Below are 24,710 nucleotides of genomic sequence, written 5' to 3' on the forward strand. Positions count from 1 at the left end.
TATAGACCTCTATCATATCCCCCTTTAGTTGCCTCTTTTCCAAGCTGAAAAGTCTTATTAATCTCTCCTCATACGGAAGCCATTCTATACCCCGAATCATTTTTGTTGCCCTTTTCTGAACCTTTTCCAATTCCAATATATCTTTTTTGAGATGGGGCAACCACATCTGCACGCAGTATTCAAGGTGTGGGCATACCATAGATTTATATAGAGGCAATATGGTATTTTCTGTCTTATTATCTATCCCTTTCTTGATAGAGTCGGGGTCAAAGTCTGTCAGTACCGATGCAGCACCTGATGATGGCATAGGTACTGAAGGGATAACAGAGTCTGATGATGCAGACCTCTGAAGTAGAACCTCTACGAACCTGGGTTTGGCTGTCCAAAGTTGAAGAGGTCCTTGGTACCAAATCTGGTTTAGAGATACAACTCTTAGAAGATGCTTTAGAAGCCTTCGCGGTACCAGGGCACTTGGAGCCTCACAGGAACTCCTTTTGGGACTTGAGGTCTCCAGAGCCTTCTTGTGAGACTGTGATTGAGATTTCATGGGAGAACTAGTGTACCTTCTATTTTTATCGGTCAGAGGCTCAGATGGTATTAGCAGGAGTGTTGTAAGCAAGACACGAGAAGTAATTCTTCTACTCTACTCTGTGCTGTTTAGGCCTCAACTGGAGTTTTGTTTCCAGTTCTGGGTGCCACATTTCAGAAAGAGAAGACTGAGGGGGGGACATGATAACAGTTTTCAGGTACGTAAAAGGTTGTTACAAGGAGGAGGAAGAAAAATTGTTGTTCTTAACCTCTGAGGATAGGACAAGAAGCATTGGGCTTAAATTGCAGTGAGGAAGGTTTAGGTTGGACATTAGGAAAAACTTCCTAACTGTCGGGGTGGTTAAGCACTGGAACAAATTGCCTAGGGAGGTTGTGGGATCTCCATCACTGGAGATTTTTAAGAGCAGGTTAGACAAACACCTGTCAGGAATGGTCTAGATAATACTTAGTCCTGCCATGAGTGCAGGGGACTGGACTAGATGACCTCTCGAGGTCCCTTCCAATCCTATGAGTCTATGGCACAGCTTTCTGAGTTGTGGGTACTGTTGCAGAAGCTGTCTCTCTTGAAGCCTTTGGTGACCAATACCCACACATTGAAGATGATTCTTTTGTGCTTGAATCTCTAGAGACTCTCAGTGACCATGGACTTGAGGTAGATGGAGCATTCATGGTAATGGAAGCTCTGTATACAGGATGTCCTCAGTACTGGGCCAGAAGCCAGTCGTAATGCTTGCTCCATCATTAAAAGTCTAGATTTGATCTCTCTGTTCTTTCAAGAGCTGGCCTTGAAAAATGGACAAATCTTGCACTTACTGGGCTATGGGTGTCTCATAAACAACAGGGGCACTGAGGATGCCCGTCACTTACTGGCAAGAGAGCCCTCTCTTAAAACCCAGGGATCCCAGCACACCCCAGACCAAGTCCAGAATAAGCCCTTTCATGGAGGAAAAATAAATAAATAAAACAAAACGTGGGGGAAAAACATTCTCAACTACTAATACTAACTGTACTATTAAACAACTACAGAACAACTAGGTTGAAGAGATCTACACTCTGTCTCAGGCCAAAGGAGGTTGAGAAGGAACTGAGGGCGGTTTCCCCATGCAGCCCTTTATATCTTTTGTTAGGGCACAAGGACGTGAAGGGTGCATACATGGGCTGAACAGACACTGCTAGCAAAAATCTCCAATCAAAGCCACAGGGATGCATGCACACCTGAAGTGGAGCACCTGTAGGGACACTACTTGGGGAAGAAAATGTTACACCAGAGGGCCATAACAAAATCACTGGTTGGAATATGCTATAAATCGAGGGATGAATGAAAAATGGATGCTTGTTCCAGGACAGTGACTGCTAATGCTCCCTCTGCTATTGAGATGGCCCATTTCCCATAATCTGAATCCCTAAATCCCTAAACTAACAGATACCAGAGGAGGGAAAGCCTGGATCTCATCTTGCCATGAGAAGCATGATTAAGTCTTATTTGTCTCTAGAGTGCTAGGGCAAAACCCTTGGACTTGGGGTTATAAGAAGCTGTGATGCCTCTTCTAAGCAGTATCATACAGTTGCAAACAACACGAGGAAACCACTGAATCATGATTAATGAGGGGGGAGAAAAGGAACCAAAATGGGAATAATATAAAATCTTTCTGTATTTGCACACACAAAGATGCACATTATATCTGCATATAGATATAAATATCTGTTTATGTTATGGGCAAATATATATGTACATAAACACACACACTTCAGTAGTATGTGGGTTTAAATATGGATTTATATGTTATAGGTTGTAAACTCATTGAGCCAAGGACTGTCTTTCTGTTATGTGTGTGTAAAGTTTTGTAGCACAGTGGGGCCACAATTCATGACTGGCGTCTCTAGATGCTACTGCAATATAGATAATAAATAATACAAATTGTTCATATTTATGCAATGACCCCTGGGTGGCTCATCAGCTGTGATTGAACCTGGGATTTTCAGCTCCAAAGCCACCATTAGAGCTAAAGGACTACGCTCATCTGTAGGAAACAGTAGCAAGCATCTAACCTTTGTGTATTAAGAGAAATGGACACAAAATGCACTTTGCCAGTGTGTTAGACATATAACTACCTATTACTTACACACACAAAACGTGCAGCACTGAGAGATGTAACCATCTAAGCTAGCAAGGGGTTCTGATTGAAGCTCTCACAGTTTTCTGCAGAAATTAATTGTACTGTACCACTACTTGACATACTTTAAACAGCTACAGAACATATAGTAACCTCCAAAGGGTATACTATAGACATTGATTCTTAATAACTAGTCTCCCCTAAACTGTTTCACTGGCAGATTTAGTTGGACCAAAGACCCTCTTTGCATCCACGCCAGGACAATTCCCATCCCTACATAAACACTTTGAAGTGCTGTAATGGGCAGGCAAAGGCTGGATAGACTACCACACATATCAATATTTCTTTTCCTCTAAACGGAAATGTTAATGGCCCTTGAAGGGCTAGGTAAGACGCAATGTAAGAATCTATTCAGCATGTTCGTTGAGCTAACCGTCCCCCTCCTTCACTACAAATACACTGCCCCATTAACAATCATATAGTGAACAGTAAGAGCCAGGCACAAATTTTCCCCAGTGAAAACATCTTTGGATGGAAAATGATCGTTTATTCTAAATACAAATTTTTGTTTCTATGGAAATATTTTGGGGTTTTTTGGCTGAAAAACAAAAACGTTTCACCTTTCATTTTCCACTCCTATTTATTTCCCTCCACCTCAACTCCATTTTCTATTTTGCCACTAGAAAAGAGGGGGCGGAGAATACAGAAAAATGCAAGTTCAGCTTTAGGTTTTGGCTTGTCATTGAAAAACTTCATGGGAAATTAAAAAACAAACAAAAACCAAACAAAAAACAAACCACCACCCAAAACAAATAAAAATACTTTTCCCCTAAAATTAAATAATTAATGCAAACAGTTGGCATTTTTTAGCAGCTCTAGTACATGGTATAGAGAATGACAGTGGGTGAAATGGAATCAACTACATCTGAGAGACAAAAATCTAAGACCTAGGGTGAAATCCTGGTTTTATTGAAATCAATAGCAAAACTTCCACTGACTTCAGTGGTGCCAGGGTTTCACCCATAACCTCGGTGCACAGAGCGCTTTGTATCTAATTACCTGTGTACCACACTGAAAATCTTCCTTCCTGACCAATCCGTATTGTTCTGCATGTTCATATACATAGTGATCATGCCTGTTCCATCCTCCCAACGACAAGAAAACATCGTGCAGTTATTAAGTAAGAAATATGGATCTGATATTCCACAGAGGCATAGCACTCACAATTTACAGTGACGATCCAATGCCCACTGAAGTCAGTAGAAGTTGACTAGATCCCGCTGCATTTGGATATCTTATTTGTACTGCTGCTAATGTATAAATAACCTACTGTTTTAATATCAGCAGTACTATACACATATTAATAAAAACCTCCATCACACCAACAGTTCACCGATGTCAAAAGGGAGATCTGCAAGCCTCATCTCCCATTCTCTTATCTCATGCAGCTATTTCTTATGCAGACACATTTCTGTATACAAATGCCATTATACTTGACCCCCGGTTCACCCTGTTTCCATTACAACGCTGTAGACTCAACCAGACTTGCTCCAGTGCCAACTCTGTGCTGTCATTCCCTGCGCAGAATGGTAATAAAGAAATCACTGTTTTAAGCTGACAAAGAGCAGATTTCTTACTAAGTAAACACTGATGTTTTGGTAGGGAAATTAACTTATAAAATTGTGTCTACAAAGGGAGACCATACAGATGGACTTTGTTAAGACACTGCAAAACAGTCAACAGTGGTTAATTCAATTGAATGCTATTTATCAGATTTTTTTTAAAGGCTTATCCAGTTTTTGCAAATGCAAATGCAAAAAAAAAAAAAAAAAAAATCAGAGAGTTTTCTTAGTTGCAGAGCGATTTGTTTTTGGATGGCAAAGACAGCCTATCAGCTTCTACACTGAACGCAGAGTAGCTTTTCTGCTGAGTAGCACAGCTGAGCAGTGCCATTCACTCTAGAAGCTGATCAAACGTTGCCTCCTTGCCTTCCAAAGTGATCTTAGGCACATCAGCACCATGTCCTCCCTTCCTCTAGCAATGGCAATATTCTGATTTGTTTATACTGCTTCCCCATACGAGTACCAAGTGTCCCAAATCCATTCTTCAGTCTTTGGAAAATAGATTACTAAGCACAGCAGGTAAGGGATGGCAGATTCAATTTGTCCAACCGTCACTCAGTCTTTTAAAACTATCATTTTCCCAACTTGGACTATTTTTGTCCTTAATTTTTAAAGGGTTAGTTTTAATGCACTGAGAAAAGTGGCAGGATGGCACCTTTACAGATTGAATTTTTCAGTTTCTCTCTAAAACACAGCACAGAGCTTCCCCTCCCGTTACCACTGGCCTACTAAGCCCAAGGTTGTGAGTTCAATCCTTGAAGGAGCCACTTAGGGATCTCGGACAAAATCAGTACTTGGTCCTGCTAGTGAAGGCAGGGGGCTGGACTTGACTCAATGACCTTTCAGGGTCCCTTCCAGCTCTATGAGATAAGTATATATTTATAACTGGAGGTGATTATTCTAAGGGAGGACTAAGGGTACTTAAGTCTCCAGGCCTGTTCAGCCCCTGGTCCCTCTGCAAACTGGTGGAGTTTTGTAATGTTAGTGCTTGTCAGAGGTGAAAGTAAGCCGGTGCACCGTACCGGGGCAGATCGGCTTACCCTGGCAGCAATTTAAAGGGCCTGGGGCTTGGCCACCGCTACAGCCATGGGCCCTTTAACTTGCCGCCGCTACCCCAGAGCTCCGGGGACGATTTAAAGGGCCCGGGGTGGTAGCAGCAGCCGGAGCCCTGGGCTCTTTAAATCACTGCCCGAGCCCCCGGCTGCCATTGCTACCCCGGGGCTCCGGCAGCATGGTTTGGGTGGCGATTTAAAGGGCCCGGGGCTACTGCAGCGGCACCCCGGGCCCTTTAAAGCTCCGCCAGAGGCCTGGGCCCCCTCCAATGGTGATTTAAAGTGCCCGGGGCACCGCTGTGGTAGCAGCAGCTGGAGCCCTGGGCCCTTTAAATCACCCCCAGGGCTCCCAGACGCCTCTGCAGCTGGTAGCTCTGGGGGTGATTTAAAGGGCCCGGGGCTCCCAGCTGCTGCTACCACAGCCCCGGATCCTTTAAATCCTGATTTAAAGCGCCGGGTATTTAAAGGCCCCACCTCTTCTGGTAGAGGCCACGCCTCTTCTGGTTGAGGCCCCGCCCCCTCCTAAGGACTCCAGAGTATCGGTAAGTCCTTTAAGTTACTTTCACCCCTGGTGCTTGTCCATCAGGAGCTGGAGCCAGCCCTTAACTTATTTTCCAAAGGATGATTCTTATGTTCTTATGTAATGATTTTGGGTGACTGCTGACACTCTGAACAGAGATCTAAAACTCGTATCCTATTTCCAGTTACCAGACCTAGCCAGTCCATCTGGGATCTTCTTCTCTATGCAGATAGAGATCTGTACACAGTTTGAGGGAAAGTTGAAGATACATTAATTTTATTAACATAAGGTAAAAAATGACTTTTGAGAGTGTGAGAGAGAGAGAGACAGACACACACATTGTCAAATAGGTAAGCCATCATTTAAAATTAGGGAGTCGGCATATTAAACACACTTGAATTTTAATGAAGACATTTGTAATTGACTTAATTCAGTGCAAAGAGTTTAATTTAAACATTACTGTGTGGTTTTGAAAAGGCAAAATACAGCAGCATTGTGTTAGTGCCCAAGAATCAAAAAGCAGAACTGATGAGATACAATGGATACTAGCTACCAGATACTTCAGTGATTACCATGGTATAGATGCCTAGAGATAAACAGAAACTGTGAAACTGGCAATTCTAGCTTTTGGATACAAATTTTAAAAATGCATAAGTAATTTAGGCACCTATGCACCATTTCCAAAACTGACATAGGCACTTAGGCCGAGATTTGAAAAGGTATTTAGTCATTGCTGCACTCAGCGGTGCAATGCCTAACAGATTGAGGAGCCCACATTGCATTTTCAAAAGGGATTTAGGCACTTAGGAGCAAAAATCCCTGTCTTAATTTCTTTTGAAAATGAGATGCGGGCTCCTAAATCAGTTAGGTGTTGCATGCTGAGCCCAGCAACACCGACTTACCTTTAAAAATCTGGACCTTAGAGCCAGATTTAAAAATTCCCATTGAAATGAATGGGTAGGTCCCTAACATGCGTAAGTGCTTTTGAAAATCCAACTAGGTGCCTTTCTGCATCTTTAGACCCCTAAATAACTGTGAAAGTCAGGCTCTTAGGCGCCCAAGTTCCATTGATTTTCAGTGAAACCTGAGCTTCTAATGCCTAAGTCACTTGAAAAGAGGTGTTTGTGAAAATGTTACCCTTTGTCAAAGTTGCGTGAAGTGTCCAACATAAACAAATAGCATAAATTGTACAAAATGAAGTTGACTTTTAACTTTCTTATGGTTTAAATAATCTAAAGTGTTATTAGTAGCACTGGAAATTAAACATAGAGCAGAACTTCTATATTAACAATGCCCCTTTATATGAATCACATTTCAGCCTAAACGTTAATGTAGTGTACAATACGAGGGCAAAATAATCAGTCTGGCTTAGTACTGTACAATATATTTGATACTCATGAATGATGTAAGGACCAACACTACTATACAAGCCTGCTGTAAAATTGCTTTTAGCCAATATCAAAAAGCATGAGAAGGTACAGGTACTGTACTAAGCTTGACCAATGATGGCATCTGGAGGAGAAGCTAAGCAAAAGGAGAAGAGTTGAAAGGGTTTATTAGTGGGAGACAAACTTTATTTACACAAGTCCTGCTTGAATGATCTCATTCTGGTGTTAGCAAGCTAAGCAGAATGATGGGATAACTGGCCAAGAATGAACAACAAATATAGAGTATCCTAGTGTAGGCACGGATTTTTTATTAGCACATTTTTAGGAAGTCCTTGTGAAACTTCAATAGAGACAGATCTGCAGTTCCATCTTCCTTTTCTTTTAACTACAGCTTTCAAAAAAAATTAAGAGGTCTCCCATTTCATTTTAATCTATAGGCCCAGTATATCAAGCGGAGTTTTGCTGCTGGTCTCTGTAGTCTTGGTCAGGTACACAGCTGAACTCTAATGAAATCAGAGAGTGCAAAGACTTCGATGCATTTCAGGCAAGGAGATTATTTTTCAGTGTAGTTTTCACCCAGAGAAGGTGATAATAGATGAAGGAAATTAAATTGAGACACTACATTGTTAAGTAAGAAAGACTTTACACACACCCCTTAAAGACAGATACCTTCCTACGTGAACCACAACATTGCATTGTCTGGGAGAAAAGCAACTGATAAACACAAACTTGGTCAAGTTGGGGTTGAGTTTATGAAAGGCAAAGCAGTGAAATCAATCATATAACCAGAATCTGAGTCAAAGCCAGTCTGGCAAAGTAGACTGACAACTACTGAAGGATAGAAAACTACTGAATCCAGTACAAGATTTCTGGAAGGGAGTATGGTCTGTTATTTAGAGCAACCAACCAGAAATCAGAACTCTTGAGTTTGTATACCAGGTCATGTACTCACGATGTCACTCTGGGCAAGTCTCTGTGCCTCAGTGCAAGGAATAAACCAGGTTTAAATAGATGTTGGAGAGTCCCCACACAAAGCTCCACTGGTTTAATTAAACTGGTGTAACATCACACCTTTAGTCGAATCAGTGCAACTTGTGTGTGTAGACAAGCCCTTCATGTCGTTCACCACGTAATTCAACACAAGTGCAGTCTTGCTCAAGAGAAAACAGGATTACTGGGACATTGAGGTTCATCAGCAGATCAGGCACTGGAGGGGAAGTAGAGAAAGCTCAGGTATCTTCTACCTGCATTAGGTGAGGATCAAGCCAGCTGTTTTCAGAAGAAGCAGGCTGGAGAATCTCTTATCCTTGTGACTGTATCCATCTCAATGCTGATTGGAATCAAACCAGACACTGAAGATGGGAAGTCTGGAGCTATACCAGTGTTAGATCTCATAAGCCAAGTGGGGTCAAGACTTAGTACTTGAACAGGAGACCTCCAAGGAAAACCCCAGGGTGTTGCAGGAAGCAGCGTTGGTGAATTAGTATTTAGTACTTTTCCCTCTGACTCAGCACTCAATACCCCAGAACATACTATCAAGGAGAACTTTGTTGCTTGAGATGCTGCCTTTCCAATCAGATATAAAACAGAGGTACTGAGTACTTGTGCTCATTAAAGATCCCTTGAATCACTTGTGAAAGAGTAGGGTTGTTAAATCCACTACCCTGGCCAAATTCCATTTTAGGTTCTTACATTCTGATAATCTAATTCCCACCTATCATTTGTATTGGGTAAGGCACTCTTCACTTCCTCACCTAAACTGCAGCAGAATTTTGCTGTGTGAGGTTAAACAGCAACTGTACTCTACTCCGGAGATGGCTGGATTTCAGTGGTGGGTGACATGAGACCTCTCTTTTTGAAGTGTATGAAGTGCTTTGGGATCTGTTGGGCTGAGAGGTGCAATATAAATATAAGTTTTTATTTCTTTGTTTTGAGAATGCTAGTGGGGTAACTTGGAAGCAAGTAAACTTCTATTTAAATGTTTAAACGCATTGTACTGAACGTTGCAGATTCTTTTCCTCCCATCCGCACACTACATTATTTCTCACACCCCCGGCCACTTTCCCTTATAGACAGAAATAGTTCAGCGGGAGGTGAGGAAGCAGCTAGGAAGAGGGGATATGGTAAGAGCTATGACCTTTTCCCTAGGAACTGCATTCAATGTTCTTCCTTACCAGCCCATGGAAAATATGATGTTATTCACATTGACCTAGACCCTGGCACATGGTAATTCACACATTTTTTGGGAGCCAGGGTACAGATGATTAATGATTAATGCAGATTAGAGAGGAAGGATAGGCCTGTGGTTAGGATGTTGGCCAAAGACATGGGAGTCCAAGGTTCAATTTCTTGCTCCAACACAGGCTTCCTGTGTGACCTTGGGCAAGTCACGTAGTCTCTCTGTGCCTCAGTTCCCCTTCTGTAAAATGGGATGATAGTACTTCGCAAGGATGTTGTGAGGATAAATACATAAGAGAGGTGCTCAGATACTATGAGTAATAGGGATGGTAGAAGTATCTATATTAGGGATGCACTGTTTCTACTGTAATTGAAAACTAGTTCAACACCATTATCCAACTATCTATTTTCTAGATGAGTGGTGTGACCACACTGGCTCCAAAGACCATTGAAGTCAACGGAAGGAAAGACTTTCATTATGTTTAGTGGGCCTTGTATCAGACACTAAGTTACAATTTAAACTGAATAAGTTTATTCTATCCTAGCCATGGAACTGGTACTATATTTAAGACCTCAGAATCTGGCAGCTGGTATTATAGTAGAATTGCTCACTACATCAAGGGTGCAAACAGGGAAGAGATGCCACTGGAAGATATTAGACAGTCAGTAGTTTTAAATAAACACAATTACCATTAACTCAGGATACAGAAAACCTTTGGTTATTTCAAACAGGACATTTAAATTGCTAAATCGATCCAAGAGAATCTCCTCTCCCTCTTAACTGCATATATGATCACAGTCAATATTCAGGACAAGAATCCCATTTACTTCATTGGGAATTTCCCCTCATTGAGCACTGCAGGACTGGGCTGAATGTCATTATGACACCATCTCTGTTAGTTTATATTTGAATCAAGAGAGCCATTCCTAAGCCTGGAACATCAGCAAAAAACCTAACACCCTAACAAGTCTAAAATCAGTTGGAAAGTCTAGATTGTCCTGTCAAATGAATGCAATATTAATGTTTTAACAGCTGAATTCTATAAGTGGGATTTAATGAAATCTATGTAGTCGGTGTTTTTAAGGCCTCAATTCAGGAGAGCGTTTGAGCCTATGATTAAGTCCCATTGATGTCAATGGGATTTAAGCGCATACTTCAAATTAAGCATGTGCTTAAGTGCTTTCCTGAATAGGGATAGATTTAAGCTTTGCTGCCTAGAAAACCTTTATATACCACTCTGCCTTATCACCTGTCCATCTCTTTTCAAATCTCTTCTTCAGACTTCTCTTTTTCCCGTTGCCTACATCTCTTAAATTAAGCTCCCTTTCATTTATTGGTTTGATGATGGAACACTTTAAATCTTTCACTGCTCAATATCTTTACATGACGGCTTTCTGTCATTCATATCACATAGAGTCTTCTCTTGAAGTGTTTAATACTGTAGAGCATTTTGGGATGAAAGGTGATATATAAAATGAAGTTGTACTGAATCATGGTGTTCTGAGAATCGGGACACATTATCTGGATTAAAGTATTGCCCTAAAGTAGAAATGAACTTGAAACTTTCCCATTTTATTTATGTATGAACCACAGTCCTGTAGCCCTTCCTCTAGCAGCAGTAATTTTGGATATGTGGTTACTCTGTGGGATCTTATTAGAGGTTTTCAGATGAGGCATTCAATCAGCAGCTAACAAGTCCTTCATCTGGTTTGCAAACTGCAAGTAGCTAAAGTACCTCCAGGACCATAATGGAGAAGATTCTTAAGAACACTCAAGACGAAACAGAATAACTCGTCTTCATGATGTTATTACTGTGGCACTGTGCTATTAACAGGACCTGGGGTAAAATTTTCAAAAGCCCCCGATTTAAGAGCCTAAGTCCCATTTTAAAAGTAGCGTAGGCATTTAGGAGCCTAAATTTCATTGAAAGACAATGGAATTAGGCATCTAGTCTGATTACACTGGACCCTCGCTAGAACATGCGTCTATATAGCGTGAATTCGCATATAACGCGGTCGCGACCATGGAGCCCAAATTTAATTACTTTAATTGCAATTCATTTTAACGCAGTCCCCGCTATAACACGGTACCACACATGGATCCCAAATCCCGCGTTCTAGCGAGGGTCCGGTATTTTCATTCTCTAATTTCTGAATATCAAAGTTTAGCTCTGTTATTTGCCTATTTCAACTGGGAAACAGAAAAGAAAAGTTATAAAAAGCCTACAAAGCATAAAATTATATAGATGCTGGAACTAGGGGCGCTGGGGATGCTGACGCACCCCCTGGCTTGAAGTGGCTTCCATCAGATACAGGATTTACAGTTTGGTTCAACAGCTCTCAAGACCCCACTCTACAAATTATTCCAGCACTCCTCATTATATAAAAGTACAGTTTCTCAAAGAGCGCTGGCACACAGAAGAAAAGCATACATCTGTGGCTCAGAGTCAAATTAAGGGATCCAGAATGCCCATTTGAAAGAATGTACTCCAGCTGAAGATTTCTGCAGATTTGCAACTTTTCAGAACAATAGCACCCTGGTCTGCCCTTTGAGTTTTGCAAATGCGTGTGTAGAGTTAGCTCCAGGCAGGGTATCCAGATCTACAGCTCTGCCAAACAGGGTCTTTTTTTTTTTTTTTTTTGCCCCAGCCATCTGGGTGGTCTTAGCATCAGGTTTGAAATACCTAGAATCCCTCGAACCACATGTTCTAATCCCAGTAGAGTTGACTCAGTCCTTCATCTTTCCAGGGTAAATGGACTTTTATGCACTTTTTTGTGGGAGTGGGGGGGCTTTTGGATGAGATTTTAAATATCTGTGCTCTGCATGGACATCAAAGATCCTGCATTTTCATTCCCGTGTCGTAAGCCAACATTCCTGCCATTCGGTTTTGTCTCTCACTACTGCCCACTGTTTGCTTGCCTGGGCCAGTGGTGAAGAGTGCTGTGGAGGCAGAATGTCCAGCCCTGGGAAAAGGGAGTACCTTATCCTCTGTATCGCTAACCTGTGCCACTGATGGGTCTTCTCCAGTCTTCTCTACAAGCTAGAAGGATTTCAGAGAAGCCCAATGAAAATGAGCGGGTTAAAATAATTGATTTCTGAGGAAATGTTATAGGCTACAAGGGGGATCCCTTCCCATTTAGACTGGAAAAGACTGTGAAAATTTTATGAAGTGAATGGCAAGAGGTAATAACTATTCAACTCCCATGACACATGAGGTCAGCATGTGAACAGTGGTAGAGAATGGACTATTGAGGGAATCCTAAAAAGTTTAGAGAATGGACCATACTGCTGAAAATAGCCTATAAAATTTTCCACAGATGGGAAATTTTGACAGTTGCCCATCCTTTATTTTATTGTCTGAAGTGATCCTGTGAATATTTACCCCTAGGAAAGGGAATGGAGTTCAATTTTTTTTTCTAAAGCATGAGTTTAGCACTGGATAAGGGTGGAACATGAAGTCACTTTCAACCTATAATAAAGAGAAGTAAGCAAAGGAATTATCACTTAAGACTTTTGACGTGAAGCTTTGAGAATGACACTTACTCAAAAGCAGCAGTGGGTTATGGAGTGATGTCATCAACGAACACACGCCAGAGATTTAAATAAAAGCCCTCGGAAATCAGATTCCTGTTTTCAATGCAGAATATCCTAATCAGTTTTACATATCCAACAGTGATTGGATCAAGTCAGAGTTGCAGTTCACGTTTCAGAAAAAATTCTTGCAATTTAACGAGCCAGACCCTCAGCTGGTGTTAACTGGCACAGCTCCCTTGAAGCCAATTGAAATCCACTAACTTCACTGGAGCTAAGCCAATTTACAACAGCTACAGATCTGGCCCAGTACATTTATTAATTCAGTCTACAAGGCTTGCACCTTACTTTATGGTTTAGCGACTCTGACACAACATACTTCCAAATCTGTTTGGATTTAAAGTTTATGGTTGAGATGTTCAAAGCACTCTGAGGGGTTTAAACAGACATCTGCCATTAAAATTGTTGTGCAATGTGTCTAAATCCCTTAGACCACTTTGAAAGTATCCACTGAGATGCTTAGCATACACAGAGTCAAAAGAAATTATCTCCTCAAATTAAGGAAATACATTGTATAACTCCATTTCTATGTAATCACTACTATGACACCATTGTGAATAGGCATCAGAAGAGAGGGACTGATTTATGTTTTCATGCTGGAATTGGTTATACCATCAGAAAAGCTACACAAACTCTTTAGCTAGCATGTGAGCAGCCACCGTCTCTTGCTCCTTTTTATTTATTTTTTCATTTCATATGACTTTAGTGCTGGTGAAAGGTGCCAGAGAGGCCATCTCTGGTTTCCAATGGCTTAATATGTTCACAAGTTCTGAGCACACAATGTCGGTACTGAAGCTGATGGGAATTGTGGGTGCTCATTTTCTGTGGATCCACAGGACAGAAGGTAGCAATGTGCCACAACCCAGCTCTCACAGACCACTTCTAGAGATGAAAGGGTCATACAGCAGTACTCAGCATCTCTCACGTTTCATCCTCGCTCTCAAAGAGCATTAGAAAGGTCCTACCCCTCTTTTAGAGAGTGAGAAACGGCGGCACAGAGAGGTGAAGTCAATTCTCCAAATGCACAAAGCAAGACAGACGCAATTTAGTATCCTGACCATTTAATCTTTGGCCTCTTGAAATTGGACAAGGCATCCAAGTAGTGCTACCTATGTTTGTTTTACAGTGAGAGCTGTATTAACATTCCCCAAATCACTTCATAGGAGTCACCAAAGAACCATCAGAAGGTAATAACTTTTAGTAATTACAGATTTGGGATAGGTTTGAACCATCATCCTAGAGTGAAACAGGCTCTATAATCCATTATTGATCTCTTCAGTCATCCAGTCTAGGAAAGGAAGTGCGTGTATGTATGTCTGTGAGAGGGGGGTTGGGAGAAAGAAGGGCACAGAGTAAACTCCATATAATCAGCCAAAACTGCTTTCCAAATGAGCAACGAACGTATCCATTTGGTCAAAGTAATGAAATTGCAAAATACACAAAAATGTGTCTCCGGGCAGCTGTTTGCTTTGACTCCGGAGGGAGCGCTCTCTATCTCCAAAGCAGCACAGTACCATCAATCAGAACGTGCCAGAGCTTTGCTACTCCTGTAGCAAAGTAAATATGAAAATGCACACATTTTATTGGCATGTACGTTATGAGGTAAATTGACTGGTGTGCTTATTTCTAAAAGAAGTGACCTTAATGAAGGAGTCTCCCTTTTTTATCTGCCTGCCGGGATTAGGACTGCCATCTCTTTCCAAGGCAGAAACGCCTTCTGGGTATAGTGGATTGTGTCCTACTCCCCCACCCCAACACTCCTAACTCCTCATCCCAGTTTCCCCACCCCCCTCCTCATCCCTGTCCATCTGCTTGCCCAGACAGTCTCAGTTTCCTGCTCTGCCCAGGCCTTGTTCTTGCAGGTGGCTAAACCATTGTAGCTGAAACTTAAATAAACAGCCTGAGGCAGGCACCCACCATGGAAAATTTCAGCCCTAATGGTTAACGTTCAGCAAAGTTAGAAGCAATTGAAAACAGGATCTTATAATGAGAAGCTTAATTATGGGCAACTTTGCCAGCTCTGCCCATAAATATATCGATATTTCTAGGAAATTTTGCACCTGATTTTGGAAAAATGTTGTAAGTATCCAGGAGGCAGAAGAACCGTTTACCATAGTAAAAAGGACACAGAGTAGAGTAAAACTAGGAGAACTGGGGTCAGATGTAGGAAAAATGTAAGTTGAACACCAGGGAAAACTTCAGCTCCCAGGAAACTTATGGAAGCTCCATCTATTGAGACATTTAAAATTAAGCCAGATGAAAGCACACAGAAAGGGACAATTGGGAACACTTTTGCATTGGCAGGGAGATGGACTAGAAGAGTCATTCCATCTCAAGATCTTTTGGGGGAAATTCAGCTCTGGTGCAGCTCACACATTTACGCCAGTGGCGAGTTTGGTCTTGGGATTCTATGTTTTTTTTTAAAGGGACAACAGAATTTGGGTGACGAAACAACAATTCTTAAAAAAATAAATAAATCATGTGAGAACCACATCCTGAAAAGCCACTAGAACGCCAGCACAGAAACAACGCTGCTTTTGTTTGTTACACTACAGAGCGTCTGACAGGGCTTTAACCTCTGTTTAGGAGCTACTGTTAAAAAGCCTCTTGCTGAGTCAAGCCTAAGCATGCTGCTTACAAGGGTTAGCCCTGAGGGTTCTTGCAGAGACTTTCTAGCTGAGTTAGGGATTTTTTGTTTTGTTTTGAAAAAACAGAGTAGCTAAGAAAGCCTAGGCATGGGGAGAGAAAGGGGCTACTAATAATCACCTGCTTCTCTGGAAGGAATTTTACTATCTATTTAAGGACATGAACCTGCAAACTTGACACAAGTGATCCCATTCATTCAAATGGGGTTACTACCAAGATTCAGGATTGCACAATCGGACCCTAGTGAAGTAAACTTTTATAAAGTCATATGAAGAATCTTGCTAAAATACACACTAGCCCCTTTTTTACAATCCACTCTTCGAATGCATCAAGTGAAGTCATTTGTCTCAGTGGAATACTGGAGTCTGAAAGTTTGATTCAACCAATATTGGGTCTGTGGTCTTCTTACAGCAAACTGTGATGAAAAGTGAAGAGAGAAATTCCAATCAATAAATAAATACTGTAGGGAACATATATCATCATAATTCATCCTCAGGACACAGTCCATCTTGTGTGTTGAATGAGATAGAAGTGTTGTGGAAAAAACAGTATGACTGTATAATTAAAGAGTGTATCACAGTGAATAAGTGCACAAGGGAGTAGAATTAAGATTGCACAAGCAACCTTAATTTGGCATTTCCTAACTTCTGAGTGCTTGACTTTGCAACCTTAAATATTATTCTGATGTTGGTTTTAGATGTAATACACTATATATAAAATGCATTTATTTTCACTAGTATAATTTCTTTCCACGCTCTGCTCCTCTTTTTACACTTCCTATCTGTTTTTCACTCTGTGCTCTATTTTCACCTTCTTCTCCACTTGATCATCCCTATTGCCTCTGCTTTTCATAGAAGTTTTCCCTGGCCTCTCTCTCCTTTCCTCATATAAACATAAACCCAATGACACTAGAATCCAAGTTGATATCTTGATACCACAATGTTCTTATTGGTGTGAAATGAGGCAAAAATGAGTTCTCCCATTGCAGCCGCAGAGATCTCAGTACAACAACAGAGTGAAGAAACTTAGTTAAGATGTCAGACATTTGCCAATCTCAGAGCAGAAAGTGACCAAAAGTGAGACTTTTCTGGATTATCCAAGCATATGACATGACTGTGCCAAAAACCACATGGTTGCAGCTGGCACCATCTGCCTACAATGACTGTTTCCACAGATGACACAGCTGGTATATCATGTAACAAAGCAAAAATAAGGGGTGGGGGGTGGGGGAACAGAAAAGTTGAATGTCCTAAAGACCAACTAAATACTACTTTGGCCTGAAAGGTGTAACTCGATCTCACAAAGTATTTCCTCAGGTGGTACTTGGGCTTGTCTTGTTATGCAACCAGGTCCATGTAATTGAAGTTCAGTAAATAGGAAGAAGCCAAAGAAAACCTCAAAACTATTTGTCATGTTTCTTAAAGTGGAAATGACTGAAATGCCAACACACCCAACAACAAATGTAAATCTGGCAAGTCTTCTGGGCACCTGAATAATGGGCATCCCGAGTGAATGCACAGCTCCTTTAATACTCATCAGTCTTTCTATACTTCAACTTTTTATTTTAGGTCTCAAACAAAGAGCCCTGCATATATGACTGTCCTGTATGTCCCGTCCTGCTAGACAGAACCCTGCTGATTACTACCCGACAGCTATGATAAAATAACTGGTGTTCTCATTAGCTTATATGCAAACAATGATAAAGAGGAATGTATAGCAATGTCACTTTGAGCAATCGGGAAACAAACCTTTGACACAAACCAGAAGGCAAATAATAAGACTCCATGGCTGACAACAAATGAGACTACATCTAATTTGCTGTGCAATGTTCATGTAATTAGATACATTTGGTACAGGCAAGAAAGTAGACAGCTAGAATATGGTCTTGATGAATTGGGGAACCTCTGTCAAGCTCCGATCACATTAATCATAAAGCCAAAGCTCAGTGACTCAATTTTTCTTCGTAGCATTTATGATATTTTTCTAGAGGGAAAATGTATATGCTATTTAAAAAAAAACAATTATATTGTCTTTCCCTAGCACCAAGCTAACTATAGATATCTATAGTCTAAACTATGCCAGCAGAGTCAAGCAAACCCATGTATAACAACTGTGCAGTTGTTCAGGATGCTGTGTGTAACAGCCCACCCCACAATACCCTAGGCGGTCCTGGCTTCAGACATTTCTTTTAGTGTCATGTACTGAAGAGAATAAGTAGACTCATAGACTCATAGACATTAAGGTCAGAAGGGACCATTATGATCATCTGGTCTGACCCCCTGCATGCTGCAGGCCGCAAGACCCTTCCCTGGACTCTACCGTTGAAGTCCCCAATCCTGTGTTTTAGTGACTTCAATCGGCTGAGACCCTCCTGCTAGTGATCCCTGCCCCATGCTGCGGAGGAAGGCGAAAAACCTCCAGAGGCTCAGCCAATCTACCCTGGAGGAAAATTCCTTCCCGACCCCAAATATGGCGATCAGTAATACCCCGAGCATATAGGCAAGAGTCTCTAGCCTGACCCTTGTTGGCCATTATGCTGTTCATGTACCATTGCTTGGTTTTCCTTGGCTACTATGTTTTATCATTAAACCATTCCCTCCATAAACTTATCCAACTTAATCTTAAAACCAGACAGGTCCGTCGCCCCCACCGTTTCCCTCGGAAGGCCGTTCCAATATTTCACCCCTCTGACGGTCAGAAACCTTCGTCTAATTTCAAGCCTAAACTTCCCCCCGGCCAGTTTGTATCCATTCGTTCTCGTGTCCACATTAGTACTAAACTGGAATAATTCCTCTCCCTCCCTTGTATTAACCCCTCTGATATATTTAAAGATAGCAATCATATGCAACATTCTCTGCAGAGGACAGGGAGGAGAGAAGAGTCATAGAAGAGGATGTGTAAGAGAAGGGAAAGAAAAGGGAGAAAGATAGGAAAGCAGTAGAAAGGAGTCTTAAGACTAGAGGTAACAAGGAGATGAGGCTGAGATGCATGGAGGTAAGAGAGAAAGAGAGACGAGAGGTGCACAAGATCTGGTCTAAGAGGTGAATATAGCTGAACTGCTTGGTAATAACAACCATAATGTAATTAAATTTAACATCCTTGTAGAGAGGAACATGCCAAAGAAATCCACCACTTCTTAAAGGGGAACTACACAACAAAGAGACTGTTAAATGGAAATTAAAAGGAACAGTCACAAGAGTGAAATGCCTGCAAGCTGCATGGAAACCTTTTAAAAACATCAGAATAGAAGCTCAAACTATATGTATACCCCAAACAAAAGAAAAAAAAACACTAAGAGGATGAAAAAATTCCACCACGCCTAAAAAACAGAGTTAAAGAGATGATTAGAGACAAAAAGACACCTTTAAAAAATAGGAAGTGAAATCCTAGTGAGGAAAATAGAAACGGACAAACTCTGGCAAGTCAAGGGTAAAAGTATAATTAGGCAGGTAAAAAAAGAATGTGAAAAACAACTAGCAAAAGACTCAAAAGCTAACAGCAACATTTTTTTTTAGTACATCAGAAGGAGGAGGCCTGCCACACAATCAGTGGGGCCATGGAAAATCAAGGTGCTAAAGAAGCACACAAGGAAGACAAGGCTGTTGCAGAGAAGCTAAATGAATTATTTGCATTCGGTCTTTACTGCAATGGATAAGAGGGAGATTCCTAAACCTGAGCCATTCTTCTTAGGTGACAAATCTAAGGACCTGTCTCAAACTGAGGTGTCAATGGAGGAGGTTTTGGAACAAATCGGTAAATTAAACGGTAATAAATCACCAGGACCAGATGATATTCACCCAAGGGTTCTGAAAGAACTCAAACATGAAATTGCAGAACTATAACTGTAGTATGTAACCTATTGCTTAAACCAGCCTCTGTGCTAGATGACTGGAGGATAGCAAATGTGGTGCCAATTTTTAAAAAAGGCTCCAGTGTCTTCCCCGAACCACTGAGCCACTTTTTCTCTTCAACACCTGATGTGATGTAAGGAACACGCTTCTCTACCCTGCTTTATGCCCCAGCTAGGCTGTCAACTTTCAAAGGAGAAACACAAAACTCAGGCCTTAGCAACTGATGCAGGAGATCAAACCTGAAACACAGTTAGCCTTATCTATGGCTCTTATCCGCCTCTCACAGCTACCCCTTTGGCAATACCTGTATAGCTGGTGATGCCAATAGCCTCATGAACTCAAAATGGCAGGCAAATACCCTTTCAGTTCACTTTTCAAGTGATGGTAGCGAGGGAGTGGTACCATAAGGCCACGGAGATTGAGGAGCCAAAGTAGGGGTTTTAGCCAAAGTGTAGTCAGAAAAGTCTCAGGTATATTACAGAGTGAAAAACGCCCCCAAAAATGTATTAGGCCATTCCTGTTCCTATGCCCTCAGCTGAATAATGATGTAATAGCACTTTGCTTTCCATCCCAGGATCTTAAAGCACTGTACACACTCTAATTAAACCTCACGCACCCCAGACAGCTGGCTAAATACTATCATCAGCTGGGGAAAGTGGACAGGGTGGTTAACTGACTTGATTAAAGCCACACAGCAATGCTGGAAATAGAAGCGGAGTTCCCTGTTATACAGCCCTGTGCTTGAACCATTGCGCTGTGCTTCACACTCAAGTCCTAGCATCAATACAAAAAAACCCAGAAGAGGTTAGATTGAAGTGTTTTAGTAACACATGGGAGCAGAGATGCAAGACTTACCCATGAATAGCATGGATGGAGTGAGGTTCATAATGGTACCTTCCTTCCTGGTGACGCATGTCAATTGGCAAGGGAGCATGGAACGCTGGAAAAACGTGCTGCGGAACTGTTGAGGGGAAAAAAAAAAACTTCAAAAACTTTTCCTTCTCTTTTAAAACAATTTCAAAGGAACTAAATCTCCATGAATTTCAGAGCATGAGCAATGCAAAGACATGGGGTCTTCATGATATCAGCGCTATCATACACCAGAGAAGTGGAATGAATAAATAATCAAAGTCATTCGGAGAAATCCTACATCTTCAACATAAAAGATCTCCAACAGGGTTTTTGACAAAGACAAGCAGCTAAGCGCTCTTTGAACTCAGGGAGATTATAGGAAGCACCAAGGAAAACTAGCCTTGTTACAAAAATGAGACTTGACAGAGTTTGGCAGAATCCAAATCTGCACCATCCACAACCCCGGGAACGGCAGCAGCACCTTTCCCGAATGTCTGTAGACACAGAGTGGGGATTGGGTTGGAACTATTTACCTAAAGTATAACGGCAAGAGCTGCACAAGTGCAAGCCGTGTATACAGTCCGAGGCGGCTAAAAATGTCTATGGCTCAGGTTCTGTGAAAGGAGCCTAAATTGCTCTCACTTGTCATCATTTGCGGGCCTATTTTTTATTCATTTGAGAAGCGTGTTTCATCTTTGATGGAAAGATAAAGTGGCCTCGGAAGGCACAGACTACCTACACTGACTTATTAAATCCACAGACTTTAATATGTATTATTGACCCCAAGTTTACAGCACGAATATTTCAGAGAGTTGTAGGACAAATGGAAAATTCATCGAGTTATTTCTCCACACCGCCCTGGACTATTCAGACTTATGGCCATGTCCTTTTGTTCTAAAATTATGGAAGCCAAGAGAAATACAATTAACAGGGTCTCAGTAAATATACCACACAGTAGTCCTTTGCTAGGATATATTATCTGGTCTGTAATGATGGTGCATTCCACATTTGTAGCTGGGATCAAATGTAAAAATAAAAGGCCAGACTGCATGTGTCTTTTACAATCAGACAAAATTTCTTGATTAAAGATTAACTAAAGTTTTCACAGGTCTTCCTCACCCTCACTCTTCAGTTTTGACATAGCACTTTTCATCACATTTTCTGTGTATCTGGAGCTTTTAAAATATTAGATTATTGTTCCAAACACCATTTTAACTAAATACTCCATTGTAACTTGCTTCCACCACCTGCAGCATTTCTCTATTGTGCGGGAAAGCAGCATCCCAAAACAAACCTACAATTCTTCACGGCTTGGCCCAAATCCTCAGCTGGTATAAATCAGTCCAGTTCCATTGACTCCACACTCTTTTGTAAGGATGACTTAAGAGTCCTAGCTGCGATAACAACACAGCTTTGACTTCAATAGAGCTTTGTCGATTTGCACCAGCTAAGGATCTGATCCTTTAGGTTCAGCTACAGAAAATCTGCATTAAAAATCCCTATATATTTATGCCCTGGCAAATCAGGAAGGGGATCTGACGATCTTATCTGCATTTCAATTTAGAATCCTTGAGCTCAGCAGAACACGCATATCTGGATACTACGTCAGCTGTGCTGCCAGGAGAGGCGAGAGACTACATAAAAACAACCTTCCTGCCAACTACACTGAAAGGAGTTAAGCTAAGGTACTCGAGGTGGAAAGTATTCAAGATTCCACAGCAGACTTACTTTCAGTGGTAGAGTGGAGAGCTGGCACTGTGCAGTGCCCAATACAGTGGGAGCATTTTTGCAGCCTGTCTAATGTGAGGACACAGTAGGGTAACTGTTAAACCCCCAAGAAAGTAAAGCTATGAAGTAGAATAAACGTGTATCCTTTAGGATTTTCTTTTGCGAGCAAAAGATTCACCCACCCTCTTTAACCGTGCTGGGTAATATAAGTCTTTTAAGTAAAGTCACTCGAGAGAAATAATCATTTTTAAGATACATCATGATCTAATGTTTCTCTAAGTCAGAAATGCAGAACAATCCTGTTAATGCTGAAAAGCCACATCCAAAATGCAGCTAACGGCTTGTTACACATCAGCTATTCTCCTTTCCACGGCACGGCCACTGCAGTCAACTGTCAGGGGCTTGGGTTGATCATTCAGAGACTGTCCTGATCTCCCAGGAAACTACTGTTCCACCAGAACCTCTTCTTTGCCAAGCTTGGAAGCTGGCCTTGCTCTCCTTAGAACAGGCACACATGGCATGAAACAATGCGCAGGATCTTTCAATGAACTTCAGTGGGCCCTCAGCATCCACTGAGATCACTGAGAGCTATGAAAGAAGAAAACAGATCCCAGAAGCATGCAAGAAGTTTTGCAGGGCATGGTTTCTGCCTGTGTGATAGAGCCATTGTTGTATCTGTCTGGGATGTACAGAGCAAGGGTTTATGTTGTCATACACAATGATCATACAATCAAACTGTCGCTATATGTTTTGCTGCACTAGGCTGCTGCCTGGCATAGCCAGTCCTATGCCGGACAGGTTAAGTATTTGCATTGCCATGGGCTGCAGGGGGAAGATTGTCTACAGAGCTCAGTTCCCATAAGAACAATAATTGCTGTTGGATGCTGAGTTCTGTTGTCTATCTGGGTGTACATGTCTTGCCTTATGACTGCCATTGACTAAAGGAGGAAGTACTCAGGGCAGCATTGATAATTTATCTGCAAGAGCATTCCTTCCCTGCCACTCGTGATTTGGGGAAGGCTTTGCCTCTTGTTCTTGGGCACGGTCAACGTAAAACCAATGTCTGAAAAAAATTCCTTGCCCCTGTTTCTAATTAGACCCCAGTTTATTCATGTTGAGAGGAATTTAAACATGTACCATTTTTTGGCATTTAGACCTTTGCTTTTTTTTTAAAACCATCTCAATCAATGTAGACACTGGAGATACTAGTCAGTTTCACTTTCAAGTTCTTTACTAGCACCATCACCTAATCCTTGTTTGGTTTCACCAGAGGACAAAAAGGGTGGTGGGGCAGTTGTTTTCAATGATTTTCCTTTCCAGCTCTTCACATCTGTTTTTTTTTTTCTGCCCACACACATTTTCTGGAGCAGCCACCAGACCTAAAAGCTACAATAGCTGGTGCTTTCCCTTTAATTCACTTCTGGATGCTTGGCCTGAAATAATGAATGGTTTTATAGTCAATCAACTACTAATTCATAAATGTCAGGCCCCCTCCCCACTTCCGCCTCTCATTTCCACCCCTCTTGAAGGGAGCAGCGAGCTGGCAACAGAAGTAGCAGCAGCGTATGCCATTTACAAAGATGGATGTTTTCACACATATGATTTAAAAAGACAATTATACTCAATTACTTCAAGTGAGCTCATGGTGATGCATTTCTAAACAGCCGTTGGAGGTGCAATATGATGACTGGCACAATGAATTTGCTAGCTTTTATCTAATAAAGGCAATCCCTTGTTTTAGACTTATCTGCTCATCATTGCGGCCTTCAACAGAGCAGAAAATTTATAAATAACTAGCAGACTTTGTATATTTAACTTAGAACCCTACTGATAGGTGTCAGAACTGAGTGATCTGCAGTGGTGGGACAAAGCCCTTAACAGGGGGAGTCTGGGGAAGTCTCTGCCATGGGAAAATGGTTTGATAATACTTGCTTGTTTGGTACGATATGGTGCATTCCAGAAGGCAAAAAAAGGGGATCTTTAAAAGCACTATATCGCTCTGAAGCAGGGATAAACCTCTGGCACTTGCTATTCAGAAATAGAGGCAAGAGAGTGATCTGTACCTGAGGCAATGGGGGGAAAAAATCAAAGTGGCATAAAATGAGGGAGTGACAATGAGCGTATGAGTCTTTTACACAAAAATGATGTTGCTCTTAGGTATGTTTATAGCATCTAGATACTAAGCAGATGGGTACGTTAGCAATGCACAGAGTGAAAGCCACCCCTACTCAACTGCTACTCGTAAAGGAATGTGTCTGCGGTGTTGCCTGGTTTGATTAGGGAAAAAGTCTCTGTTACCTGTCCTCACTTGCCTGAGCTGATCTAGTCAGTTGTTATTAACAAGACATGGGCTGCCCACTGCCTCCTTCCCAGTCAAAGACCATCCAACCTTCCAGCATCAGACAAAGAAAGGATGAAGAAGTGATGCGAGGTTCTTACCCATGAAAGCTTATGCTCCCAATACTTCTGTTAGTCTTAAAGGTGCCACAAGACCCTCTGTTGCTTTTTACAGATTCAGATTAACACGGCTACCCCTCTGAAGTTTAAAGGGGACGTCCCTGAGCTGAAAATCCCAGGAAGGGAGCAAGTATCAGAGGCAGATAGTTTTTGAGACAGAG

General features: G+C 41.6%; 1 protein-coding gene across 2 annotated transcripts in view; it reads right to left on the reverse strand.

The window, feature by feature from the left end:
* The window catches only part of GLI2 (GLI family zinc finger 2), a 247,879-nt gene that overhangs the window by 73,712 nt on the left and 149,457 nt on the right, over positions 1–24,710 (reverse strand). For both annotated transcript variants that reach the window (XM_054044740.1, XM_054044741.1), the window contains exon 3: positions 20,368–20,473. In XM_054044740.1, the coding sequence (XP_053900715.1) occupies positions 20,368–20,473 (106 nt within the window). The remainder of the gene's footprint in view (positions 1–20,367; positions 20,474–24,710) is intronic.

The sequence above is a fragment of the Malaclemys terrapin genome, chromosome 11 (genome assembly GCF_027887155.1).
Source record: "Malaclemys terrapin pileata isolate rMalTer1 chromosome 11, rMalTer1.hap1, whole genome shotgun sequence".
Taxonomy (NCBI): Eukaryota; Metazoa; Chordata; order Testudines; family Emydidae; genus Malaclemys; species Malaclemys terrapin.